The following is a 19,975-nucleotide window of genomic DNA, read 5'->3' as shown; positions in this document are numbered from 1 at the left end:
GTTCAAATAGATAGATCTGTCGATATTCGATTAGCACTTGACGTGTAGCCTTAGAAATTCAAGTTTTTCGGGCAAAGTAATTGTTTAAAAAATGTTTTAATTAATTATATCACCTAAACTTTATAGAAACATATTGTACGCATCCCGAACTATATGAGAATTACGTTAAAATAAATAGAGCTGTCGATATTCGATTAGCACTTGACGTGTAGCCTTAAAAATTCAAGTTTTCGGTCAAAATAATTGTTTAAAAAAAGTTTTAATTAATTATAACACCTGAACTCTATAGAAACATCTTGTACGCGTTCCCAACTATATGAAAATTACGTTAAAATAAATAGAGCTGTCGATATTCGATTAGCACTTGACGTGTAGCCTTAAAAATTCAAGATTTTCGGGCAAAATAATTGTTTAAAAAATGTTTTAATTAATTATATCACCTGAATTTTATAGAAACATATTGTACGCGTCCCGAACTATATGAGAATCACGTTAAAATAAATAGATCTGTCGATTTTCGATTAGCACTTGACGTGTAGCCTTAGAAATTCGAGTTTTTCGGGCATAATAATTGTTTAAAAAATGTTCGAATTAATTATATCACCTGAACGTTACAGAAACATATTGTACGCGTCCCGAACTATATGAGAATTACGTTAAAATAAATAGATCTGTCGATATTCGATTAGCACTTGACGTGTAGCCTTAGAAATTCAAGTTTTTCGGGCAAAATAATTGTTTAAAAAATGTTCGAATTAATTATATCACCTGAACGTTATAGAAACATATTGTACGCGTCCCGAACTATATGACAATTACGTTTAAATAAATAGATTTGTTGATATTCGATCAGCACTTGACGTGTAGCCTTAGAAATTCAAGTTTTCGGTCAAAATAATTGTTTAAAAAAAGTTTTAATTAATTATAACACCTGAACTCTATAGAAACATCTTGTACGCGTTCCCAACTATATAAAAATTACGTTAAAATAAATAGAGCTGTCGATATTCGATTAGCACTTGACGTGTAGCCTTAAAAATTCAAGTTTTTCGCGCAAAATAATTGTTTAAAAAATGTTCTAATTAATTATATCACCTAAACATTAAAGAAACATATTGTACGCGTGCCGAACTATATGAGAATTGCGTTCAAATAGATAGATCTGTCGATATTCGATTAGCACTTGACGTGTAGCCTTAAAAATTCAAGTTTTTCGGGCAAAATAATTGTTTAAAAAATGTATTAATTAATTATATTACCTGAATTTTATAGAAACATATTGTAGGCGTCCCGAACTATATGAGAATTACGTTAAAATAAATAGATCTGTCGATATTCTATAAGCACTTGACGTGTAGCCTTAGAAATTCAAGTTTTTCGAGCATAATAATTGTTTAAAAAATGTTTTAATTAATTATATCACCTGAATTTTATAGAAACATATTGTACGCGTCCCGAATTATATGAGAATTACGTTAAAATAAATAGATCTGTCGATATTCGATTAGCAGCAGACGTGTAGCCTTAGAAATTCGAGTTTTTCGGGCATAATAATTGTTTAAAAAATGTTTTAATTAATTATATCACCTGAATTTTGTAGAAATATATTGTACGCGTACCGAACTATATGAGAATTACGTTAAAATAAATAGATCTGTCGATATTCGATTAGCACTTTACGTGTATCCTTAGAAATTCAAGTTTTTCGGGCAATATAATTGTTTAAAAAATGTTCTAATTAATTATATCACCTGAACTTTATAGAAACATATTGTACGCGTGCCGAACTATATGAGAATTGCGTTCAAATAAATAGATCTGTCGATATTCGATTAGCACTCGACGTGTAGCCTTATAAATTCAAGTTTTTCGGGCAAAATAATTGTTTAAAAAATGTTCTAATTAATTATATCACCTGAACGTTATAGAAATATATTGTACGCGTCCCGAACTATATGAGAATTACGTTAAAATAAATAGATCTGTCGATATTCGATTAGCATTTCACGTCTAGCCCTAAATTTCAAGTTTTTCGGGCAAAATAATTGTTTAAAAAATGTTTTAATTAATTATATCACCTGAACTTTATAGGAACATATTGTGCGCGTCCCGAACTATATGAGAATTACGTTAAAATAAATAGATCTGTCGATATTCGATTAGCACTTGAAGTGTAGCCTTAGAAATTCAAGTTTTTCCGGCAAAATAATTGTTTAAAAAATGTTTTAATTAATTATGTCACCTGAACTCTTTAGAAAATTAATGTAAGCTTCCGGAACTATATGAAAACTGCGTTAAAATAAATAAATCTGTCGATATTCTATTAGTTTTAAAAACATATAATGAAAATTAAAAGAAATTGTAAATAAAAAGTTACGTAAATTTAAATATTATGGCTGCTTTCCGATATTCACTGCTAGTATTGAAAATCTATAATTTATGCCACATACACTGTAGAATTTCTGTACTGGCAGTGAATATCAGAACGCAGCTTATGTATGTGTATTCCTTAAAATATACATATATAAATATTATCATTTAAAAATGCATCCATTTTATTTATTTTTTTATAGTACAAAAATATAATCAGACAAATGTGTATTGCCCTATGGATATTGATAAAGTTGATAAACATCATTAGGCTTTGATAGAATTTACATAAGATCCACGCAACAAAAAAAGATTGTAATATGATAAGATTAAACCAAATGTAGTTATTCATTATCATTATCTGTTTTCTAATTTTAAGACAATAAAGTACCGTGCAATGTACATGAATTATTGTATATATATCATATTTATGACTAACATTCATAGTCCTTATTAGTTAAGACTCTGTGATTAGTTTGACATCTTAAGATTGCAACAGGCTTAGAATAAAAAAGACCATGAATACTAGCTTAAAAATCACATTTTCAAGGCGCATATAATATAATCAATAATGTGCGCCTGCTTTATTAAAATGTTAACTCGAAAAAGTATTAATTTTTCACAAAAACCATTTAAAGAAAATTTTGCCATTTGGGTGTTTCAAAATATAAATTTAATGTTGTTTCTAAAGATCGATAATTTTAATTAAATATTTAAAAATCAATTACCAGTGTCTTCTTGGTGATATGACAAAATACATTTTCAAACTCTATATGTATGCTGTTATAATTTTATGATAGTGGAATATTTAGGTCTCGTATAGAATTAGAACCGCAACACAAAATTTTCCATTTTATATGATAACAGTTATATCACTAACAATTATATAAATTTTATAATCTTACAATTCTTACAACCAATAATTTGTCAGATTATTTATCCCTAACTAAAGATGTTACATTCCTATGCGCACATAGTTTTTCTAATATTTTATCATTGATTCTGGATTCTGCTCTTCACACTCCGTTTTTTGGTCCTTGACCAATTCTTCAATTATTGACTCCGTATCGAGTTCATGTTCTGAAATCTCGCAGGAGTCCCAACGGTATAGCTATGACGGTGAAACTAAAGACGGTGATGTTTCCTCTTCCGGGATACCCACATAAATTGGATCACCCAAGCGAACTATCCCACCTGGTCCTCGTAATCCAAGATGAATTCCCATAACTGGACTGTCACCAATCGCGGGTCGAATCTGCGGATCGGTTACCTGTCTGTAACTGTGTAAAACAAATTTCTTGTTATTAACGGTTACAAAATGTTGATTAAATTTTTTAAAATTTTGTATAAAATATTTGGGAGGACCAGAGCATAATACTATTTTCTTAATTAATGTAAATAGTACATAGTTTTATTAATATAATTTTGTTTTATATTCATGTGCGATAATATAGTCTATATTTTTTTTTATTCACTTTATTAATTTCTTTTATAAATCACTCATAGAAAATAATAGTGATTATTTAATAAATAATAAATTATATTAACAAAACTACATTTTGTGCTAACATTATTTATAAAAACGTACAAACATAAAATAATATTTTTCTCCCATATTACGCGCATGTCGCATTAATTAAAAAAATTTTTATTTCATGTATTTGTATAGTATACATATATATGTACCTTTTCAAAGTCTTCAGAGGCTCTGTATTAGGATGTTTCGTGCCGGTTTCTGGATCTATCGTAGTCATAATACATCTTGTGCAGGGCCTAACATTTCTCATAATCACATTCCCAATCTTTACCCAATCCCATTTATCTTCTTCGTAAGCAGTAGCACCCTTGACCACGAAATTCATACGAAATTGCTGCGGCGTGATTGATTCATCCAATCGACTATTAAGCTCTGCTAATGAAGCTGTGTTCATCAAACTGTAAGATGTTTCATCTGGATAGGCTCCCTGTTAAAATTTTTATGCAGATTTTACTTAAGACATTACATAATGAAATAATATCTTTTGTGATTAATTTAAAATTAATATATTTAAAATCGTATTTCTTTTTATCATGACTTTTCTCGGTATTGTATAATATAAAGGACATAAAATGTTCTTTTTCTTGCACCAATCAACTATAGATTTATTTGTTGTAAGAATAGTAACGTTAGAGACAGATGCGCGATGCAAGAAAACTAAGTCAGTCAACCTAGTGGAAGTAGCACAAAGTTAAAGAGTTAAAAACTTTCCGTTAGAAACATTTATCTAGTAAAAAAATATTTATATAAAAACATATATAAATATATATGAAATATAACCACATATATTTTCTCTTGTATAATCTCTGTTCAAATATATATAGAAAAAATAATAATATAAAGTAAAATCAAATTTATTAAGACTTCACTAAAAGTCCAAATAAAAAAATAAATAATAAATAATAAGAATCTTGTAAATGATATACAAACGTACATTGAGACGTACATATATTGGATACTTTCCATGAAAAATCTTTTACTAAGTACAAAATTATTTTATATGATAAAGGTTTTACTAGAATTACAATACTAATAAAATTGTTCAGATGTTTAGAAATAAGCAATAAACGCACACAAATAAAAAAGTAATTGTGTTAACAATAATAGTACATTCTATCTTTGTATAAAAACGCTTACCAAGTCCTCTGGCTTTTCCAAAGGAAAGACATTATGATTTCTCTGTCTCACTGATTTCACAGGTCGATCTAATGGATAATAGACGAGTCTAAGGCCGGTATCCTCCTGAAGGATGAAGCGTGACAGCCATCGGGCAACTTCCTCTCCACAATCGCGTGCCGGTACCGCTTGGCCCCATACAGCAACTCGAAAACCTTTACCGCGGAGTTGCGCAAGATCCACCGACATCGACATCATGCCTGGAGCGCGAAGCGTAAGAACAGAACCGGAAATACTAGGTGATACCTTCAACATTAGAGAAAGACCATGGATGAGAGCTTCCGTAGTTAGAATTGATTAACAATCAGCTTTATTTTTAATTCAGCAAGTAAAATATGTAACAATGAAAGGAAAACATGCTTCAGCGATCGTGTTTATAGTGCGATCGATCAGCTACGTCAATCTATGTTCGGCAGAATATATAACTAAAGCCTCAATAATTCTTTCGCTAATCTATTTTTAATTTATTCTAGTTTATTATTTATTCTATAACGAAATAATTATGTAATAATTCAACCCACAATGAAAATATAGTATTAGATTAGAATTATTGTATACATATTTAAACAATTCCGAAGAATGACTAAATTATCAAAAAAGTTTCGATCATAATTGTTTCTTGAAAAATGATTCAGAACTTTTTTCGTAACTCAGTACTTTCTATTTACTCTTCTTTATAATAAAAAAATCAATTCCACAGCTTCTCACATTAATCATTTTAGGGTGCTGTCTGGCAGTAAGAAATCTTCCTTCGAGATCAATGACGAGCAACGTTCGATCTCTCAACCAACCGGACTTCAATCCCAATATCGTGCACTCCATCTCTGTCATGCGAACTGGGCCGAGTGATTTGACCGGGTACACGATCATGTCGCTCAGTTCTCCGACCTTTCGCCACTTCGTCGGTGGTTGAGGCTTTTGTTTTCTGTTCCACCACCACCAGATGAAGAAAACTGCCGTGCCGACGCCCACGGCGGCAGTTGTGACATAAGTAAGTCGCGTTCTGTCTAAAAAAAAATGAAATATAAGTTATTATGTTATAATTATAAGATTTTTAAAAAATCCGGACGATTTTATATAAGGTACTGAATGTAATGTATCTAATCTAAATAAGGCCCACTTTATTTTACATTTATTACTCGCTCATAAACTTCTAAACTTTTTATAATAATTTTAGTTTTATTCTTAAAAGCAAGTTTTATTTTAATTTTTTATATTTTATATATAATACAATATAAAATTTTTAACATTAAAAAATTAAGATAGTTTAAGATCTTATTTTTACTTACAATTAACACACACACACACACACACACACAAATTATAAGAATCTTAAGTTATCTTTCAATGCTTTTAATTTTTAAATAATAAAATTAATTAAATGGGCTCTGATTCAAGATAGATATTTTATATTATAAATGCTTTTTCATATTCCATTACATCAATCTAAAATTAACTAGTCAACAGTTTCATAATAGATAAGTGGTTGTGCAATTTTGTTCAAGAGATCAATTTCTTAATTTTTCGAGTGCCTATATGCCTAACGGTGATTGGTTATTTAAAAAGTCATACCCATTTCTTTCCTATATCAACATAAAAATTCAGTCCACACGGTGCATAACCGGTTTTATGAGTTCCGGAAACGTTTTATAAAATGAGCATTAAACAAGGTCATCTGGTCGTTTACCGCAATACAACGTATATAATGGCTTTAAATCACACGATACATCAGTTGCTGAAAGAAGTTGTAAAACAACGAAAGTAATTTCATTTGTGAAGCATTACATAGTCTCGATGTAAATGCGCACGCACATGTGCGACAAAAAATTAATGTAATCTTTGTGCTTAAAAAAAATATAACATTATTTCTAAACATAGGATAAAAATGTGAAAGATGCTGTATTGTTTCACGTTGTTTTCGTGTAGCGTGTACTCCTGGTGACGTAATGATATGCATACGTGCGAAACCGGTTAACGCGTACAGCGATACAATTAAGTGCAACGAGGCGCAACGAGCCGGTACAATGAAGAGTTCATAGAATATCCCTTCTCTGTGAGGTTTTCAATATCTTTACTTTACAACATAAGCTATTTTGTCAGAATAAAATCCATTTGTCAGAATAATCCATTTTCTTTCGTAAGGAAATAATTGCTCAAAAAGACCCGTTAAGTTGAGGCGTTAAATAGCTTGCTAATTAACACTCTGCATGCAAATCCCCAGGTTCGTTGTTTCTTCGTCCCGCATTCTATGTCTCAAAGATACCATCATAATAAAAGCAATGAGCAATTTCCATGATTGTAATGTAAATTTCGAAATTTAAAAATAAAAAACGCACGTCGAATTTTCAGAATATAATTCTTAAGAAAATATTCACGCGGCACACGTTGTCAAATTCTATAGAATAAAAGCATCTTCGACCTATAATATTTTATCTTTTGCATTTTAGATTTATATTCTTTCATTTCAATAATTAAAAAAATTAGCAATATTTTTTTAAATAGCCATATTTTTTCATAAAAAGAAAAATTAGCTTCAAAATAAGCAACATACTTAGCTATACTTATCAAACAGACATAAATGATTGCCGATTAAGAAATGCTGAGTAACGATAACGACTAACAATAATGACTTTAAAAATAACTCAAACTTATTACATAAGCAATGCAATCGACCAGGAATAATATCTTAATTTTTATTAATGTGTCAGTTTCTTATTATAGAAATTTTTTACAAATTGCGAAAAACATTTAATAACGCAAAAATGCAGTAAAAAGCAAGCGACAACAGGTGCGTCCGAATAACGCGGATTTTACATAAGATACATGTTGGTTGGTCACGGTGGCTTCTCGAATCCTATCCTATCCTATCTAAAAAAGGCATGTAAAGTCGATTGCTCGCATTTCTCGAAGATCATTGTCGTCGCTTTTCCGCGATGCCAATTGGTTCTCTCGCTGCGCTTACTTCGTGTTGCAAGAGTAGCTGTCATTGCAATTAAATTTTGACAGCTGTCAAATTTGTATAAATATTATCTATACATTTATTGTTGTAATTTATTTTTAAAAGGTAAAAAATAAAAAGTTAAGTAGCGCGCGCGAAGCACGCGTCTGTGGTGTCTAGTGGTATATAAACTTGAAATATTTTTTATATTCTTTGATAATAATGGTATAAATATTTATTTCAAATATTTTTATAAATGTTTATCATAATTTTTTTAATACCTAACAAACTCAGACATAAAAATATATACAAATAATTTAGCTTCTGAAACGGACCAATCTCCAATTTAGTTCAAATTTTGGAAATTTCATTTAGTGAAAAAAAAACATGCAAGGATTTTTGGCGACTCAAAAAAAATTTTTTTAAATGTCGGTAAGTAGGAAATCCATAATTTGTAGACAAAAATTTAAATGTGTGTGTGTTTGTGTGTGACCACAGCAAAGCAATGTCTTTGTTTACTTTTTTATGGGTGTACTTGTAAAATGAGTAAGTGTTAATTCCGTTACCAGACATTGTATTAAAAACCTGCAAACACATGTGAACTTTACTTTGTTTGCAGTGTGCACATGGGTTAGCGACTTGGATGGGGTGCATGCGTGAGTGAGTGAATAAGTGAGTGAGTGAGTGAGTGAGTGAGTGAGTGAGAGTGAGTGAGAGTGAGTGAGGAGTGAGCGAGAAGTGAGCCGGGAGTGAGCCGGGAGTAAACCGGGAGTGAGTCGGGAGTGAGCCGGGAGTGAGCCAGGAGTGAGTGAGTGAGTGAGCGAGGAGTGAGCGAGGAGTGAGCCGGGAGTGAGCGAGGAGTGAGCCGGGAGTGAGCCGGGAGTAAGCCGGGAGTGAGTCGGGAGTGAGCCGGGAGTGAGCCTGGAGTGAGTCGGGAGTGAACCGGGAGTGAGCCGGGAGTGAACCGGGAGTGAGCCGGGAGTGAGCCGGAAGTGAGTCGGGAGTGAACCGGAAGTGAGTCGGGAGTGAACCGGGAGTGAGCGGGGAGTGAGCCAGGAGTGAGCGAGTGAGTAAGCGAGGAGTGAGCGAGGAGTGAGCGAGTGAGTGAGCGAGGAGTGAGCGAGGAGTGAGCGAGGAGTGAGCCGGGAGTGAACCGGGAGTAAGCCGGGAGTGAGTCGGGAGTGAGCCGGGAGTGAGCCTGGAGTGAGTCGGGAGTGAACCGGGAGTGAGCGGGGAGTGAGCCGGAAGTGAGTCGGGAGTGAGCCGGGAGTGAGCCGGGAGTGAACCGGGAGTAAGCCGGGAGTGAATCGGGAGTAAGCCGGGAGTGAGTCGGGAGTGAGCCGGGAGTGAGCCTGGAGTGAGTCGGGAGTGAACCGGGAGTGAGCCGGAAGTGAGTCGGGAGTGAGCCGGGAGTGAGCCGGGAGTGAACCGGGAGTAAGCCGGGAGTGAGTCGGGAGTGAGCCGGGAGTGAGCCTGGAGTGAGTCGGGAGTGAACCGGGAGTGAGCGGGGAGTGAGCCGGAAGTGAGTCGGGAGTGAGCCGAGAGTGAGCCGGGAGTGAACCGGGAGTAAGCCGGGAGTGAGTCGGGAGTGAACCGGGAGTGAGCCGGGAGTGAGCCTGGAGTGAGTCGGGAGTGAACCGGGAGTGAGCGGGGAGTGAGCCGGAAGTGAGTCGGGAGTGAGCCGGGAGTGAGCCGGGAGTGAGCCGGGAGTGAGTCGGGAGTGAGCCGGGAGTGAGCCGGGAGTGAACCGGGAGTAAGCCGGGAGTGAATCGGGAGTAAGCCGGGAGTGAGTCGGGAGTGAGCCGGGAGTGAGCCTGGAGTGAGTCGGGAGTGAACCGGGAGTGAGCCGGAAGTGAGTCGGGAGTGAGCCGGGAGTGAGCCGGGAGTGAACCGGGAGTAAGCCGGGAGTGAGTCGGGAGTGAGCCGGGAGTGAGCCTGGAGTGAGTCGGGAGTGAACCGGGAGTGAGCGGGGAGTGAGCCGGAAGTGAGTCGGGAGTGAGCCGAGAGTGAGCCGGGAGTGAACCGGGAGTAAGCCGGGAGTGAGTCGGGAGTGAACCGGGAGTGAGCCGGGAGTGAGCCTGGAGTGAGTCGGGAGTGAACCGGGAGTGAGCGGGGAGTGAGCCGGAAGTGAGTCGGGAGTGAGCCGGGAGTGAGCCGGGAGTGAGCCGGGAGTGAGTCGGGAGTGAGCCGGGAGTGAGTCGGGAGTGAGCCGGGAGTGAGCCTGGAGTGAGTCGGGAGTGAACCGGGAGTGAGCGGGGAGTGAGCCGGAAGTGAGTCGGGAGTGAGCCGGGAGTGAGCCAGGAGTGAGTGAGTGAGTGAGCGAGGAGTGAGCGGGGAGTGAGCGAAGAGTGAGCCGGGAGTGAGCCGGGAGTAAGCCGGGAGTGAGTCGGGAGTGAGCCGGGAGTGAGCCTGGAGTGAGTCGGGAGTGAACCGGGAGTGAGCGGGGAGTGAGCCGGAAGTGAGTCGGGAGTGAGCCGAGAGTGAGCCGGGAGTAAACCGGGAGTAAGCCGGGAGTGAGTCGGGAGTGAACCGGGAGTGAGCCGGGAGTGAGCCTGGAGTGAGTCGGGAGTGAACCGGGAGTAAGCCGGGAGTGAGTCGGGAGTGAGCCGGGAGTGAGCCTGGAGTGAGTCGGGAGTGAACCGGGAGTGAGCGGGGAGTGAGCCAAAAGTGAGTCGGGAGTGAGCCGAGAGTGAGCCGGGAGTGAACCGGGAGTAAGCCGGGAGTGAGTCGGGAGTGAACGGGGAGTGAGCCGGGAGTGAGCCTGGAGTGAGTCGGGAGTGAACCGGGAGTGAGCGGGGAGTGAGCCGGAAGTGAGTCGGGAGTGAGCCGGGAGTGAGCCGGGAGTGAACCGGGAGTGAGCCTGGAGTGAGTCGGGAGTGAACCGGGAGTGAGCCGGGAGTGAACCGGGAGTGAGCGGGGAGTGAGCCGGAAGTGAGTCGGGAGTGAGCCGGGAGTGAGCCGGGAGTGAACCGGGAGTAAGCCAGGAGTGAGTCGGGAGTGAGCCGGAAGTGAGTCGGGAGTGAACCGGGAGTGAGCGGGGAGTGAGCCAGGAGTGAGCGAGTGAGTGAGCGAGGAGTGAGCAAGGAGTGAGCGAGGAGTGAGCGAGTGAGTGAGCGAGGAGTGAGCGAGGAGTGAGCCGGAAGTGAGTCGGGAGTGAGCCGGGAGTGAGCCGGGAGTGAACCGGGAGTGAGCCTGGAGTGAGTCGGGAGTGAACCGGGAGTGAGCCGGGAGTGAGTCGGGAGTGAGCCGGGAGTGAGCCAGGAGTGAGCGAGTGAGTGAGCGAGGAGTGAGCGAGGAGTGAGCGAGGAGTGAGCGAGTGAGTGAGCGAGGAGTGAGCGAGGAGTGAGCGAGGAGTGAGCGAGTAGTGAGCGAGGAGTGAGCGAGGAGGGAGCCGGGAATGAACCGGGAGTAAGCCGGGAGTGAGTCGGGAGTAAGCCGGGAGTGAGCCTGGAGTGAGTCGGGAGTGAACCGGGAGTGAGCCGGAAGTGAGTCGGGAGTGAGCCGGGAGTGAGCCGGGAGTGAACCGGGAGTAAGCCGGGAGTGAGTCGGGAGTGAGCCGGGAGTGAGCCTGGAGTGAGTCGGGAGTGAACCGGGAGTGAGCGGGGAGTGAGCCGGAAGTGAGTCGGGAGTGAGCCGGGAGTGAGCCGGGAGTGAACCGGGAGTAAGCCGGGAGTGAGTCGGGAGTGAGCCGGGAGTGAGCCGGGAGTGAGCCTGGAGTGAGTCGGGAGTGAACCGGGAGTGAGCGGGGAGTGAGCCGGGAGTGAGTCGGGAGTGAGCCGGGAGTGAGCCGGGAGTGAGCCGGGAGTGAGTCGGGAGTGAGCCGGGAGTGAGCCGGGAGTGAACCGGGAGTAAGCCGGGAGTGAATCGGGAGTAAGCCGGGAGTGAGTCGGGAGTGAGCCGGGAGTGAGCCTGGAGTGAGTCGGGAGTGAACCGGGAGTGAGCCGGAAGTGAGTCGGGAGTGAGCCGGGAGTGAGCCGGGAGTGAACCGGGAGTAAGCCGGGAGTGAGTCGGGAGTGAGCCGGGAGTGAGCCTGGAGTGAGTCGGGAGTGAACCGGGAGTGAGCGGGGAGTGAGCCGGGAGTGAGTCGGGAGTGAGCCGGGAGTGAGCCGGGAGTGAACCGGGAGTAAGCCGGGAGTGAGTCGGGAGTGAACCGGGAGTGAGCCGGGAGTGAGCCTGGAGTGAGTCGGGAGTGAACCGGGAGTGAGCGGGGAGTGAGCCGGAAGTGAGTCGGGAGTGAGCCGGGAGTGAGCCGGGAGTGAGCCGGGAGTGAGTCGGGAGTGAGCCGGGAGTGAGTCGGGAGTGAGCCGGGAGTGAGCCTGGAGTGAGTCGGGAGTGAACCGGGAGTGAGCGGGGAGTGAGCCGGAAGTGAGTCGGGAGTGAGCCGGGAGTGAGCCAGGAGTGAGTGAGTGAGTGAGCGAGGAGTGAGCGGGGAGTGAGCGAAGAGTGAGCCGGGAGTGAGCCGGGAGTAAGCCGGGAGTGAGTCGGGAGTGAGCCGGGAGTGAGCCTGGAGTGAGTCGGGAGTGAACCGGGAGTGAGCGGGGAGTGAGCCGGAAGTGAGTCGGGAGTGAGCCGAGAGTGAGCCGGGAGTAAACCGGGAGTAAGCCGGGAGTGAGTCGGGAGTGAACCGGGAGTGAGCCGGGAGTGAGCCTGGAGTGAGTCGGGAGTGAACCGGGAGTAAGCCGGGAGTGAGTCGGGAGTGAGCCGGGAGTGAGCCTGGAGTGAGTCGGGAGTGAACCGGGAGTGAGCGGGGAGTGAGCCAAAAGTGAGTCGGGAGTGAGCCGAGAGTGAGCCGGGAGTGAACCGGGAGTAAGCCGGGAGTGAGTCGGGAGTGAACGGGGAGTGAGCCGGGAGTGAGCCTGGAGTGAGTCGGGAGTGAACCGGGAGTGAGCGGGGAGTGAGCCGGAAGTGAGTCGGGAGTGAGCCGGGAGTGAGCCGGGAGTGAACCGGGAGTGAGCCTGGAGTGAGTCGGGAGTGAACCGGGAGTGAGCCGGGAGTGAACCGGGAGTGAGCGGGGAGTGAGCCGGAAGTGAGTCGGGAGTGAGCCGGGAGTGAGCCGGGAGTGAACCGGGAGTAAGCCAGGAGTGAGTCGGGAGTGAGCCGGAAGTGAGTCGGGAGTGAACCGGGAGTGAGCGGGGAGTGAGCCAGGAGTGAGCGAGTGAGTGAGCGAGGAGTGAGCAAGGAGTGAGCGAGGAGTGAGCGAGTGAGTGAGCGAGGAGTGAGCGAGGAGTGAGCCGGAAGTGAGTCGGGAGTGAGCCGGGAGTGAGCCGGGAGTGAACCGGGAGTGAGCCTGGAGTGAGTCGGGAGTGAACCGGGAGTGAGCCGGGAGTGAGTCGGGAGTGAGCCGGGAGTGAGCCAGGAGTGAGCGAGTGAGTGAGCGAGGAGTGAGCGAGGAGTGAGCGAGGAGTGAGCGAGTGAGTGAGCGAGGAGTGAGCGAGGAGTGAGCGAGGAGTGAGCGAGTAGTGAGCGAGGAGTGAGCGAGGAGGGAGCCGGGAATGAACCGGGAGTAAGCCGGGAGTGAGTCGGGAGTAAGCCGGGAGTGAGTCGGGAGTAAGCCGGGAGTGAACCGGGAGTAAGCCGGGAGTGAACCGGGAGTAAGCCGGGAGTGAGCCGGGAGTGAGTCGGGAGTGAGCCGGGAGTGAGCCGGGAGTAAGCCGGGAGTGAGCCGGGAGTGAGCCGGGAGTGAGCCGGGAGTGAGTAAGGAGTGAGTGAGTGAGTGAATGAGAGTGAGTGAGGAGTGAGTGAGGAGTAAGTGAGTGAGTGAGTGAGTGAGTGAGTGAGTGAGCGAGGAGTGAGCGCGTGAGCGAGCTGGCGAGTGAGCGAAGAATGAGCGAAGAGTGAGCGAGGAGTGAGCCAGTGAGTGACTGAGTATGTGAGTGAGTGAGTGAAAAAGGGTGGAAGGGAGGGAGCAAACGAGCGAACGTAACTAGATAAATATGTAGCTAGGTAGCTAGATAGCAGTAAGTATGCAAGTAGGTATGTATGTTGGTAGGTATGTAGGTATGTATGTATGTATAATTAAACTTTACATTTTTTTATTTAAAATTGCAGAAGACGTTTGATTAATGTAAACGAAAGATAGAGAAAATCAAATTGCAATTTTTATTATTTTTAAAGTAAAAAGTCAAATAGCGCGCGCGCAGCGCGCGCTTGTAATGATCTAGTGTATAACAAAGGAACAAAAACACATCCTATCTTTTTTCAGACGATCCATAATTTTGTTTTGCAAATAAACGAATGTATTTTTAAAGTTACGTCGCAGGCTTTATATTTTACTGCGCGACGCGTTTGTCGCATGTGTTCATAAAATTATTTTTTATTGGTGTGACACATAATAGAAAATGATTTGTACGATATGGTGTAATATTTTTGCTTGTAAGTTTTAAGCAGAAAACGACACATATTTATTCGATCTTTTTATTTCAGAAATATACTGCTACTAAAGGGGAAAATCCCCTATTGTAGACTTCTAGGGGGACCACGCATTCTTCGCGGAATCAATACAGTAAGAAACGGGCAGGGTTACTCCAGCAGGGAAACGTAGTTGTCCCTTTAACGTTTAGAGGATGACTAACTCGATCACTTCGTTTCGACTTAAAAAGATTAAATTAAATTAAATTTACGGATTGTTGACGATGCAAATAAATGAGATAAGACTACTTCAAAATTATGTCATTGTGTCATATAATTTATAACACTTACAATTATTTATAATTATTTGTTCATAACTATATATAATTAATGACATCGGATTATTTTTTTAATACAATTATATAAAAAAAATAATTGTATAATAATGAATAATAACAGATAAGATAAATTATAATTTTTACTACATAGCTGGACAGAAAATTGTGTGGTTATTAAATTATTTGTGCCGTTTAATAATATTTAATGATGAAATACAGCTATTGATCGTGAGAGATAAGATTGGCAGAAACAAAACGTATGTAAACGTATGTCTTCCGTAATAAATGTGCTGTGCGAAACGTCGGATGCGTGCAGTCATTTCACGATTATAATACTTTTTTCACTTTTACGCTTTTCCGGAATGTTAACTGTATATTCGTACTGGTATTATTAAATATCTCATGGGGATAAATAAACGTGTGTAAATAAACATGTTTTTTATCTAATGTGATAAATTGTCATAGGTTTTTTGTTTCTAAATTTTTCAATATATAATATAAAACAAAATTGTGAACTATCATAAAAACAAAAATATTTTCCATAATAAATACTTATTTTACACACACACACACACACACACACAACTTTACTAATTAAATGTCATTTTAAAGATGTGTTGGAAAATTTAAAGTATTTTATATTTAAGATAAAGATTGCATACACAAATATCTTTGAAGTTCTCACTCTTTGCTCTTTTTTCTTTGAACTTAATTTATAACACATTTAAAGCAATCTATCATCGTTATCAGCATATATCAAATAAGTACATCATAACATCCAAGCTTTTCATCTTATACTACGTTCTATTATCCTCATTTCTTACTTGCTACACTTGCTTTTATAACTTATTATCTGTTTATACATTATTTGCATTTTTTATTAACATCTCTTCACATATTGAGTTTAATAATAATTTATATTTTTTCCGTTAAACAGGTTCGAAATGTAGAACAAAACATTTCTGTGTAAAAAAGTAGTCTTTTTAGCATTTATGTGATTTTTTATTGGTACTTTTAATAGCATCCGTTTCGTATCAGCTTTCATTTCTTTTTCACACAATTATTTGTAGTTTTCTTCCATTTTTTATCAATCTCGTGTACATTGACTTGTTCTCAATTCTTATTCATTTAACCGGCACTGTATCTCGAAAAAATAATCAACCAAAGAAATATTGCATGACTCCGAAGTCCTTTCCACAAATAAAAACGGATGATCGCAGAAATCATCGTACGGCACTGACAAGTATACGCTTACCCATGGTTACCGCTAAGAATGGCACGATAAGCTGGAGCAACTCTGCGGATTTCAGGAGCAATCTTCAACAAAAATTCTTCACGGATTCTTTGTGATTCGATCCTGAGGGATCGGTCGACAATCAACTGACGAACCTCGTCTCCTCGCAGCCTTCGCAGCACTGATTCGCGCTTCACGTGTACACGATCATTTCTTCCCCTCCGTCGTAGACACCGTTAGCTATTCGCATTACATTCTGCTATCTCCTTCCACCATTATAGTTACACAGACGTCGTCGACGCGTCGACATATGCGAGGCAGAGGGCATCGATGTAGTATGCCGAGACCGTCGCCTTGTCCAGAATTGAAAGGTGGCTTTCCACGGGCGTGGGTGGCACATGCGCCGATCTTCCACGATCAGGCGCTTCGAATTATCGGAAATAAAATGCGATAATGGCGACCTTGATTGAACACTGATTACCTCAGTCGGAGGCTAATTTATTATTTGTATCTTGACTAGTTAATATAGATAAATTTATTATTTTAATAACAGAAGAACATAAATCAATACGTAAAAACACAACTAATTAAAAATGAGTCTTTTCGATAGTTGTATTATCGTACTAATATTTTTTGTGTAATTATATATATCTTTTAATGTTCATTAAACTGTGCACTGAATAAATTTTTAGTCTTGAAATTTTAGGCTGTAGTCTGGTAGTGAAAAATCGTCCTTCGAGATCGATGATGAGCAACATTCGATCTTTCAACCAACCGGACTTCAGTCCCAATATCGTGCATTCCATCTCTGTCATGCAACCTGGACCGAGTGATTTGTCCATGTACACAATCATGCCGCTGAATTCTCCGACTTTTCGTCATTTTGACGGTGGCTAAGGCTTTGTCTTCTGTTCCACCACCTCCAAAATAAGTAAACCGCCGCGACGACGCCCACAACGCCGGCGGCAATTGAGACATAAGAAAGTGGCGATGTGCCTAAAAAAGCAAAAAATGAAATACAAGTTATTATGTTATAATTAAATAAGGTTCAAAAAGAATCCAAACGATTTTATTGAGGTACTGAGTGTAATGTACTTAAACTGAATAAGGCCCACATATTGAGTTTCATAATAATTAATTTATATTCTTAATTATATATATTTGTATTTTTTTTAGTTAAAAAGAATTTGAAATAGATCAAGACATTTCTGTGCAGAAAAATAATCTTTCTAGCGTTTGTAAGATCTTTTATTTGCATTCATTTTGTGTTAATTTTTGTTCTTTTTTCGCAAAATTATTTATAATTTCCTTCCACTTTTTATCGACCTCGTATTGACTTGTTCTTAATTCTTATTCATTCAACCTGTACTGTATCTCGAAAAAATGATCAACCAAAGAGATCTTGACTCTGAAGTCTTCCACAAATAAAAATAAATGGTTGCAGAGATCATCATAAGGCACAAGATACACTTACCCATAGTCACTGCTAAGATTGTCGTGATAAGCTGAAGCGGATCTCAGGAATAGTCCTTAGCAAGGATCTTTCACGGATTCCTCGTGACTCGATTTCGAGGGATAGATCGACAATCGACTGACGAACCTCGTCGCAACATTAATTTACGCTTCATGTGCACATCATTTCTCCCTCCTTCCTTCGCGCGTCGTTGATGGTCACGTCGTGAACACTGTTAAATATCTGCGTTACGTACTACTCTCTCTTTCCACTATATAGTTACACAGCATTGTCTGCCATGATCAAGCGTTCCGAATTATTGGGAATTAGATGCGATAAGAACGACCTTGTCCTGTTCAAAGGATCGATAGATAAGGAAAAATGCTATCTAATTGAATCGTGTTTTTGGTTCGTAAATATTAAATTGTTTATCTGAAATATATAATACATTTTCTATATTTCTGTATCGTATTGTATCCTTTAAATATCTCGTATTATATACACAACGATAAAAAACGATTATTTTTCTATTACATATTTTAGATAGAAACGTATAAGAATAATTTCTGATTAATTATATAGAGTCTTATAGCCTTTGAATTGTAACTTTTATATTCAGTAAGATAACTAGATAAGATATCACATAGGAATCACGTATATTCAGATAAAGTTTTAGTTACAATTGATTCAGATACGATAAAGAACGATAGAATTTTATAACTTTTCTATCTAGCATGAAATCTATTCGTGTCCGATAAAAATTATAGATTCAGATAAAATCATATTAAATTTCTATATGTTTTTATCAATTTCTATCAAACTTTTTGAACAAGGTGATTAAACACCGATTAACTCAGTCGGTAGCTAATTTATTAAGCAATATTTGTCTTGATTTATTAATATGGATAAAATAATTTTTTTTAATAACAGAAGAACATAAACTGATACATGCAAACACAGCTAATTAAAAATGATTTGATAGTTTTATTAGCCTTATTTGATAGTTACATCATCGTACTGATATTTTTGTAATTTTATATATCTCAATGTACACTGAATTATGCACTGAATAAATTTTGTCTTGAAACATTTTAATTAAATAAGAATTAAATATATAGTAATACCATGATATTAAATTGTAAAATTTACGAGTATAGCATAAAACAACCAAATAAACGTGGACATAGCATAGAAGAGACCCAAAAAGTCATGCACATTACCTACGGGATTCATAGATATTTGACTACATAGTTCAATGTGCACATTTTGCACATAGAGGCGCTGATGGATGAAAACACCTAAAACGACGCGATGACCGCTCTCAGAGTCCTCTCTCTGATTTGACTGTTTCTTTTTATTTTTCTCCTCTATGATGGCGCTAACTCACGAAAATACGGCGTGTTATTTTGGTTAATTGGTGCATGTAAAGTAAAGGTTTATCAAAACTTTTCGGAATTGCACGAATATTACTTTGAACCGTACTAAATTAACATGGTTACACGATTGCACGTTAACAATGAAGATCTAATTGATCGAGATGAGTCTGAATTACATTTCATGCCATGCAAAATTCACGGGGACGAAACCGCAAATATTTCCTCTTACTTCAAGCCTTACATTCATAGCACAGACGAAGAATGTGAGTATTTCGAGTAAAAGGAAACTCTTTGATATTACATGGATTTGTTATAAATGTTAAAAATGTATAAATTTAAAACTATTACACTTTTTCCATTTTATCATTCTTTATGTTTAACTTGTAATCTAACATGTATCTGACATATAAAATAAATATGTAATAATCGAGATAACAAGCAAAAAATTGAAAGATCGAAGATTTGCAATATTTGTCACTTGATTTAAAGACTACAATAGTTCCTTCCGTGGATATCCACTTCAGGGGAAGAAGGTAACTATACCTGCTGAATATAGAGGTATAATACTTATGGAGAATAAAAAGATCAATACTGAAACTAAAGAGAGGAATTTATATTGCACGGGAACCTTTTCGAAGTTTACATATTGGAATTATGATAGAATACCATCCAAAAATGACACTCTTGTGGCTGCTTTAGATTGGGTTGACATAGCTAAAGTGGTAAGTTTTTTTTACTGAGTTATAAGAGACATTAGTTATCATTAACATATTATTCTAATAAATTTTTAAATTAATTTTTAGTTACACTCACCAGAAATGTAGGTGATACCAGGAAACTATTTTTACAGAATATACAAGGAATAAATATATATTCTTGCCAAATGTTATATTTTTATACTTTGATAGAGAAGAGAAACAATAAATATGTGTTTTATACAACATATTTATTTTTACAGTATTATAATTGGATTATTATACCATAAATACTTATATAATCTATAATAATGAGCATAAGAATGTATGATTAATTGTAAGATGCATAAAGAGAGAGAGAGAGAGAAAGAGAGAGTTGTGTGGTGGTATTATTATAGTCTAATTAGTAGTGACATTTAAAGAAATGCACAGTTTTCTATTTAGATATTTGTGGACTTCATTGCGTGTTTCGTTTAATTAATACAATAGTAACTGTAAGTATGTTCTGCA

General features: G+C 39.6%; 2 protein-coding genes across 2 annotated transcripts; one reads left to right on the top strand and one right to left on the bottom strand.

The window, feature by feature from the left end:
• Positions 1-2,531: 2,531 nt before the first annotated feature.
• LOC105831526 (mitochondrial amidoxime-reducing component 1) lies at positions 2,532-17,614 on the bottom strand. The gene is made up of 6 exons (XM_012671712.3): positions 17,416-17,614; positions 15,963-16,937; positions 5,792-6,090; positions 5,045-5,329; positions 4,057-4,334; positions 2,532-3,650 (listed from the first exon to the last, which is right to left on the bottom strand). The coding sequence occupies exons 2-6, from the start codon at positions 15,964-15,966 to the stop codon at positions 3,482-3,484; spliced, it is 1,035 nt and encodes a 344-aa protein (XP_012527166.1). The 5' UTR covers positions 15,967-16,937; positions 17,416-17,614; the 3' UTR covers positions 2,532-3,481.
• Positions 17,615-18,738: 1,124 nt separating this feature from the next.
• On the top strand, positions 18,739-19,836 carry LOC105840690. Its single transcript, XM_036292640.1, has 3 exons — positions 18,739-19,033; positions 19,260-19,492; positions 19,574-19,836. The coding sequence occupies exons 1-3, from the start codon at positions 18,886-18,888 to the stop codon at positions 19,592-19,594; spliced, it is 402 nt and encodes a 133-aa protein (XP_036148533.1). The 5' UTR covers positions 18,739-18,885; the 3' UTR covers positions 19,595-19,836.
• The last annotated feature ends 139 nt before the right edge of the window (positions 19,837-19,975 follow it).

The sequence above is a fragment of the Monomorium pharaonis genome, chromosome 10 (genome assembly GCF_013373865.1).
Source record: "Monomorium pharaonis isolate MP-MQ-018 chromosome 10, ASM1337386v2, whole genome shotgun sequence".
Lineage (NCBI taxonomy): Eukaryota > Metazoa > Arthropoda > Insecta > Hymenoptera > Formicidae > Monomorium > Monomorium pharaonis.
Note: the sequence above shows the minus strand (reverse complement) of the source record. Positions and strands in the feature narration are given on the sequence as shown.

What these genes read in the sequence shown, in the direction of transcription:
- LOC105831526 (XM_012671712.3), bottom strand. An exon ending in TGGAAAAGCCAGAGGACTTG is followed by an intron (nt 4,335 to 5,044) that starts GTAAGCGTTTTT and finishes AAATTTTAACAG; the next exon opens with GGAGCCTATCCAGATGAAAC. An exon ending in CCTCTGAAGACTTTGAAAAG is followed by an intron (nt 3,651 to 4,056) that starts GTACATATATAT and finishes TGTTTTACACAG; the next exon opens with TTACAGACAGGTAACCGATC.
- LOC105840690 (XM_036292640.1), top strand. Translation starts at nt 18,886, where the DNA reads ATGGTTACACGATTGCACGTTAACAATGAAGATCTAATTGATCGAGAT. An exon ending in TCATAGCACAGACGAAGAAT is followed by an intron (nt 19,034 to 19,259) that starts GTGAGTATTTCG and finishes CTTGATTTAAAG; the next exon opens with ACTACAATAGTTCCTTCCGT. An exon ending in GGGTTGACATAGCTAAAGTG is followed by an intron (nt 19,493 to 19,573) that starts GTAAGTTTTTTT and finishes ATTAATTTTTAG; the next exon opens with TTACACTCACCAGAAATGTA.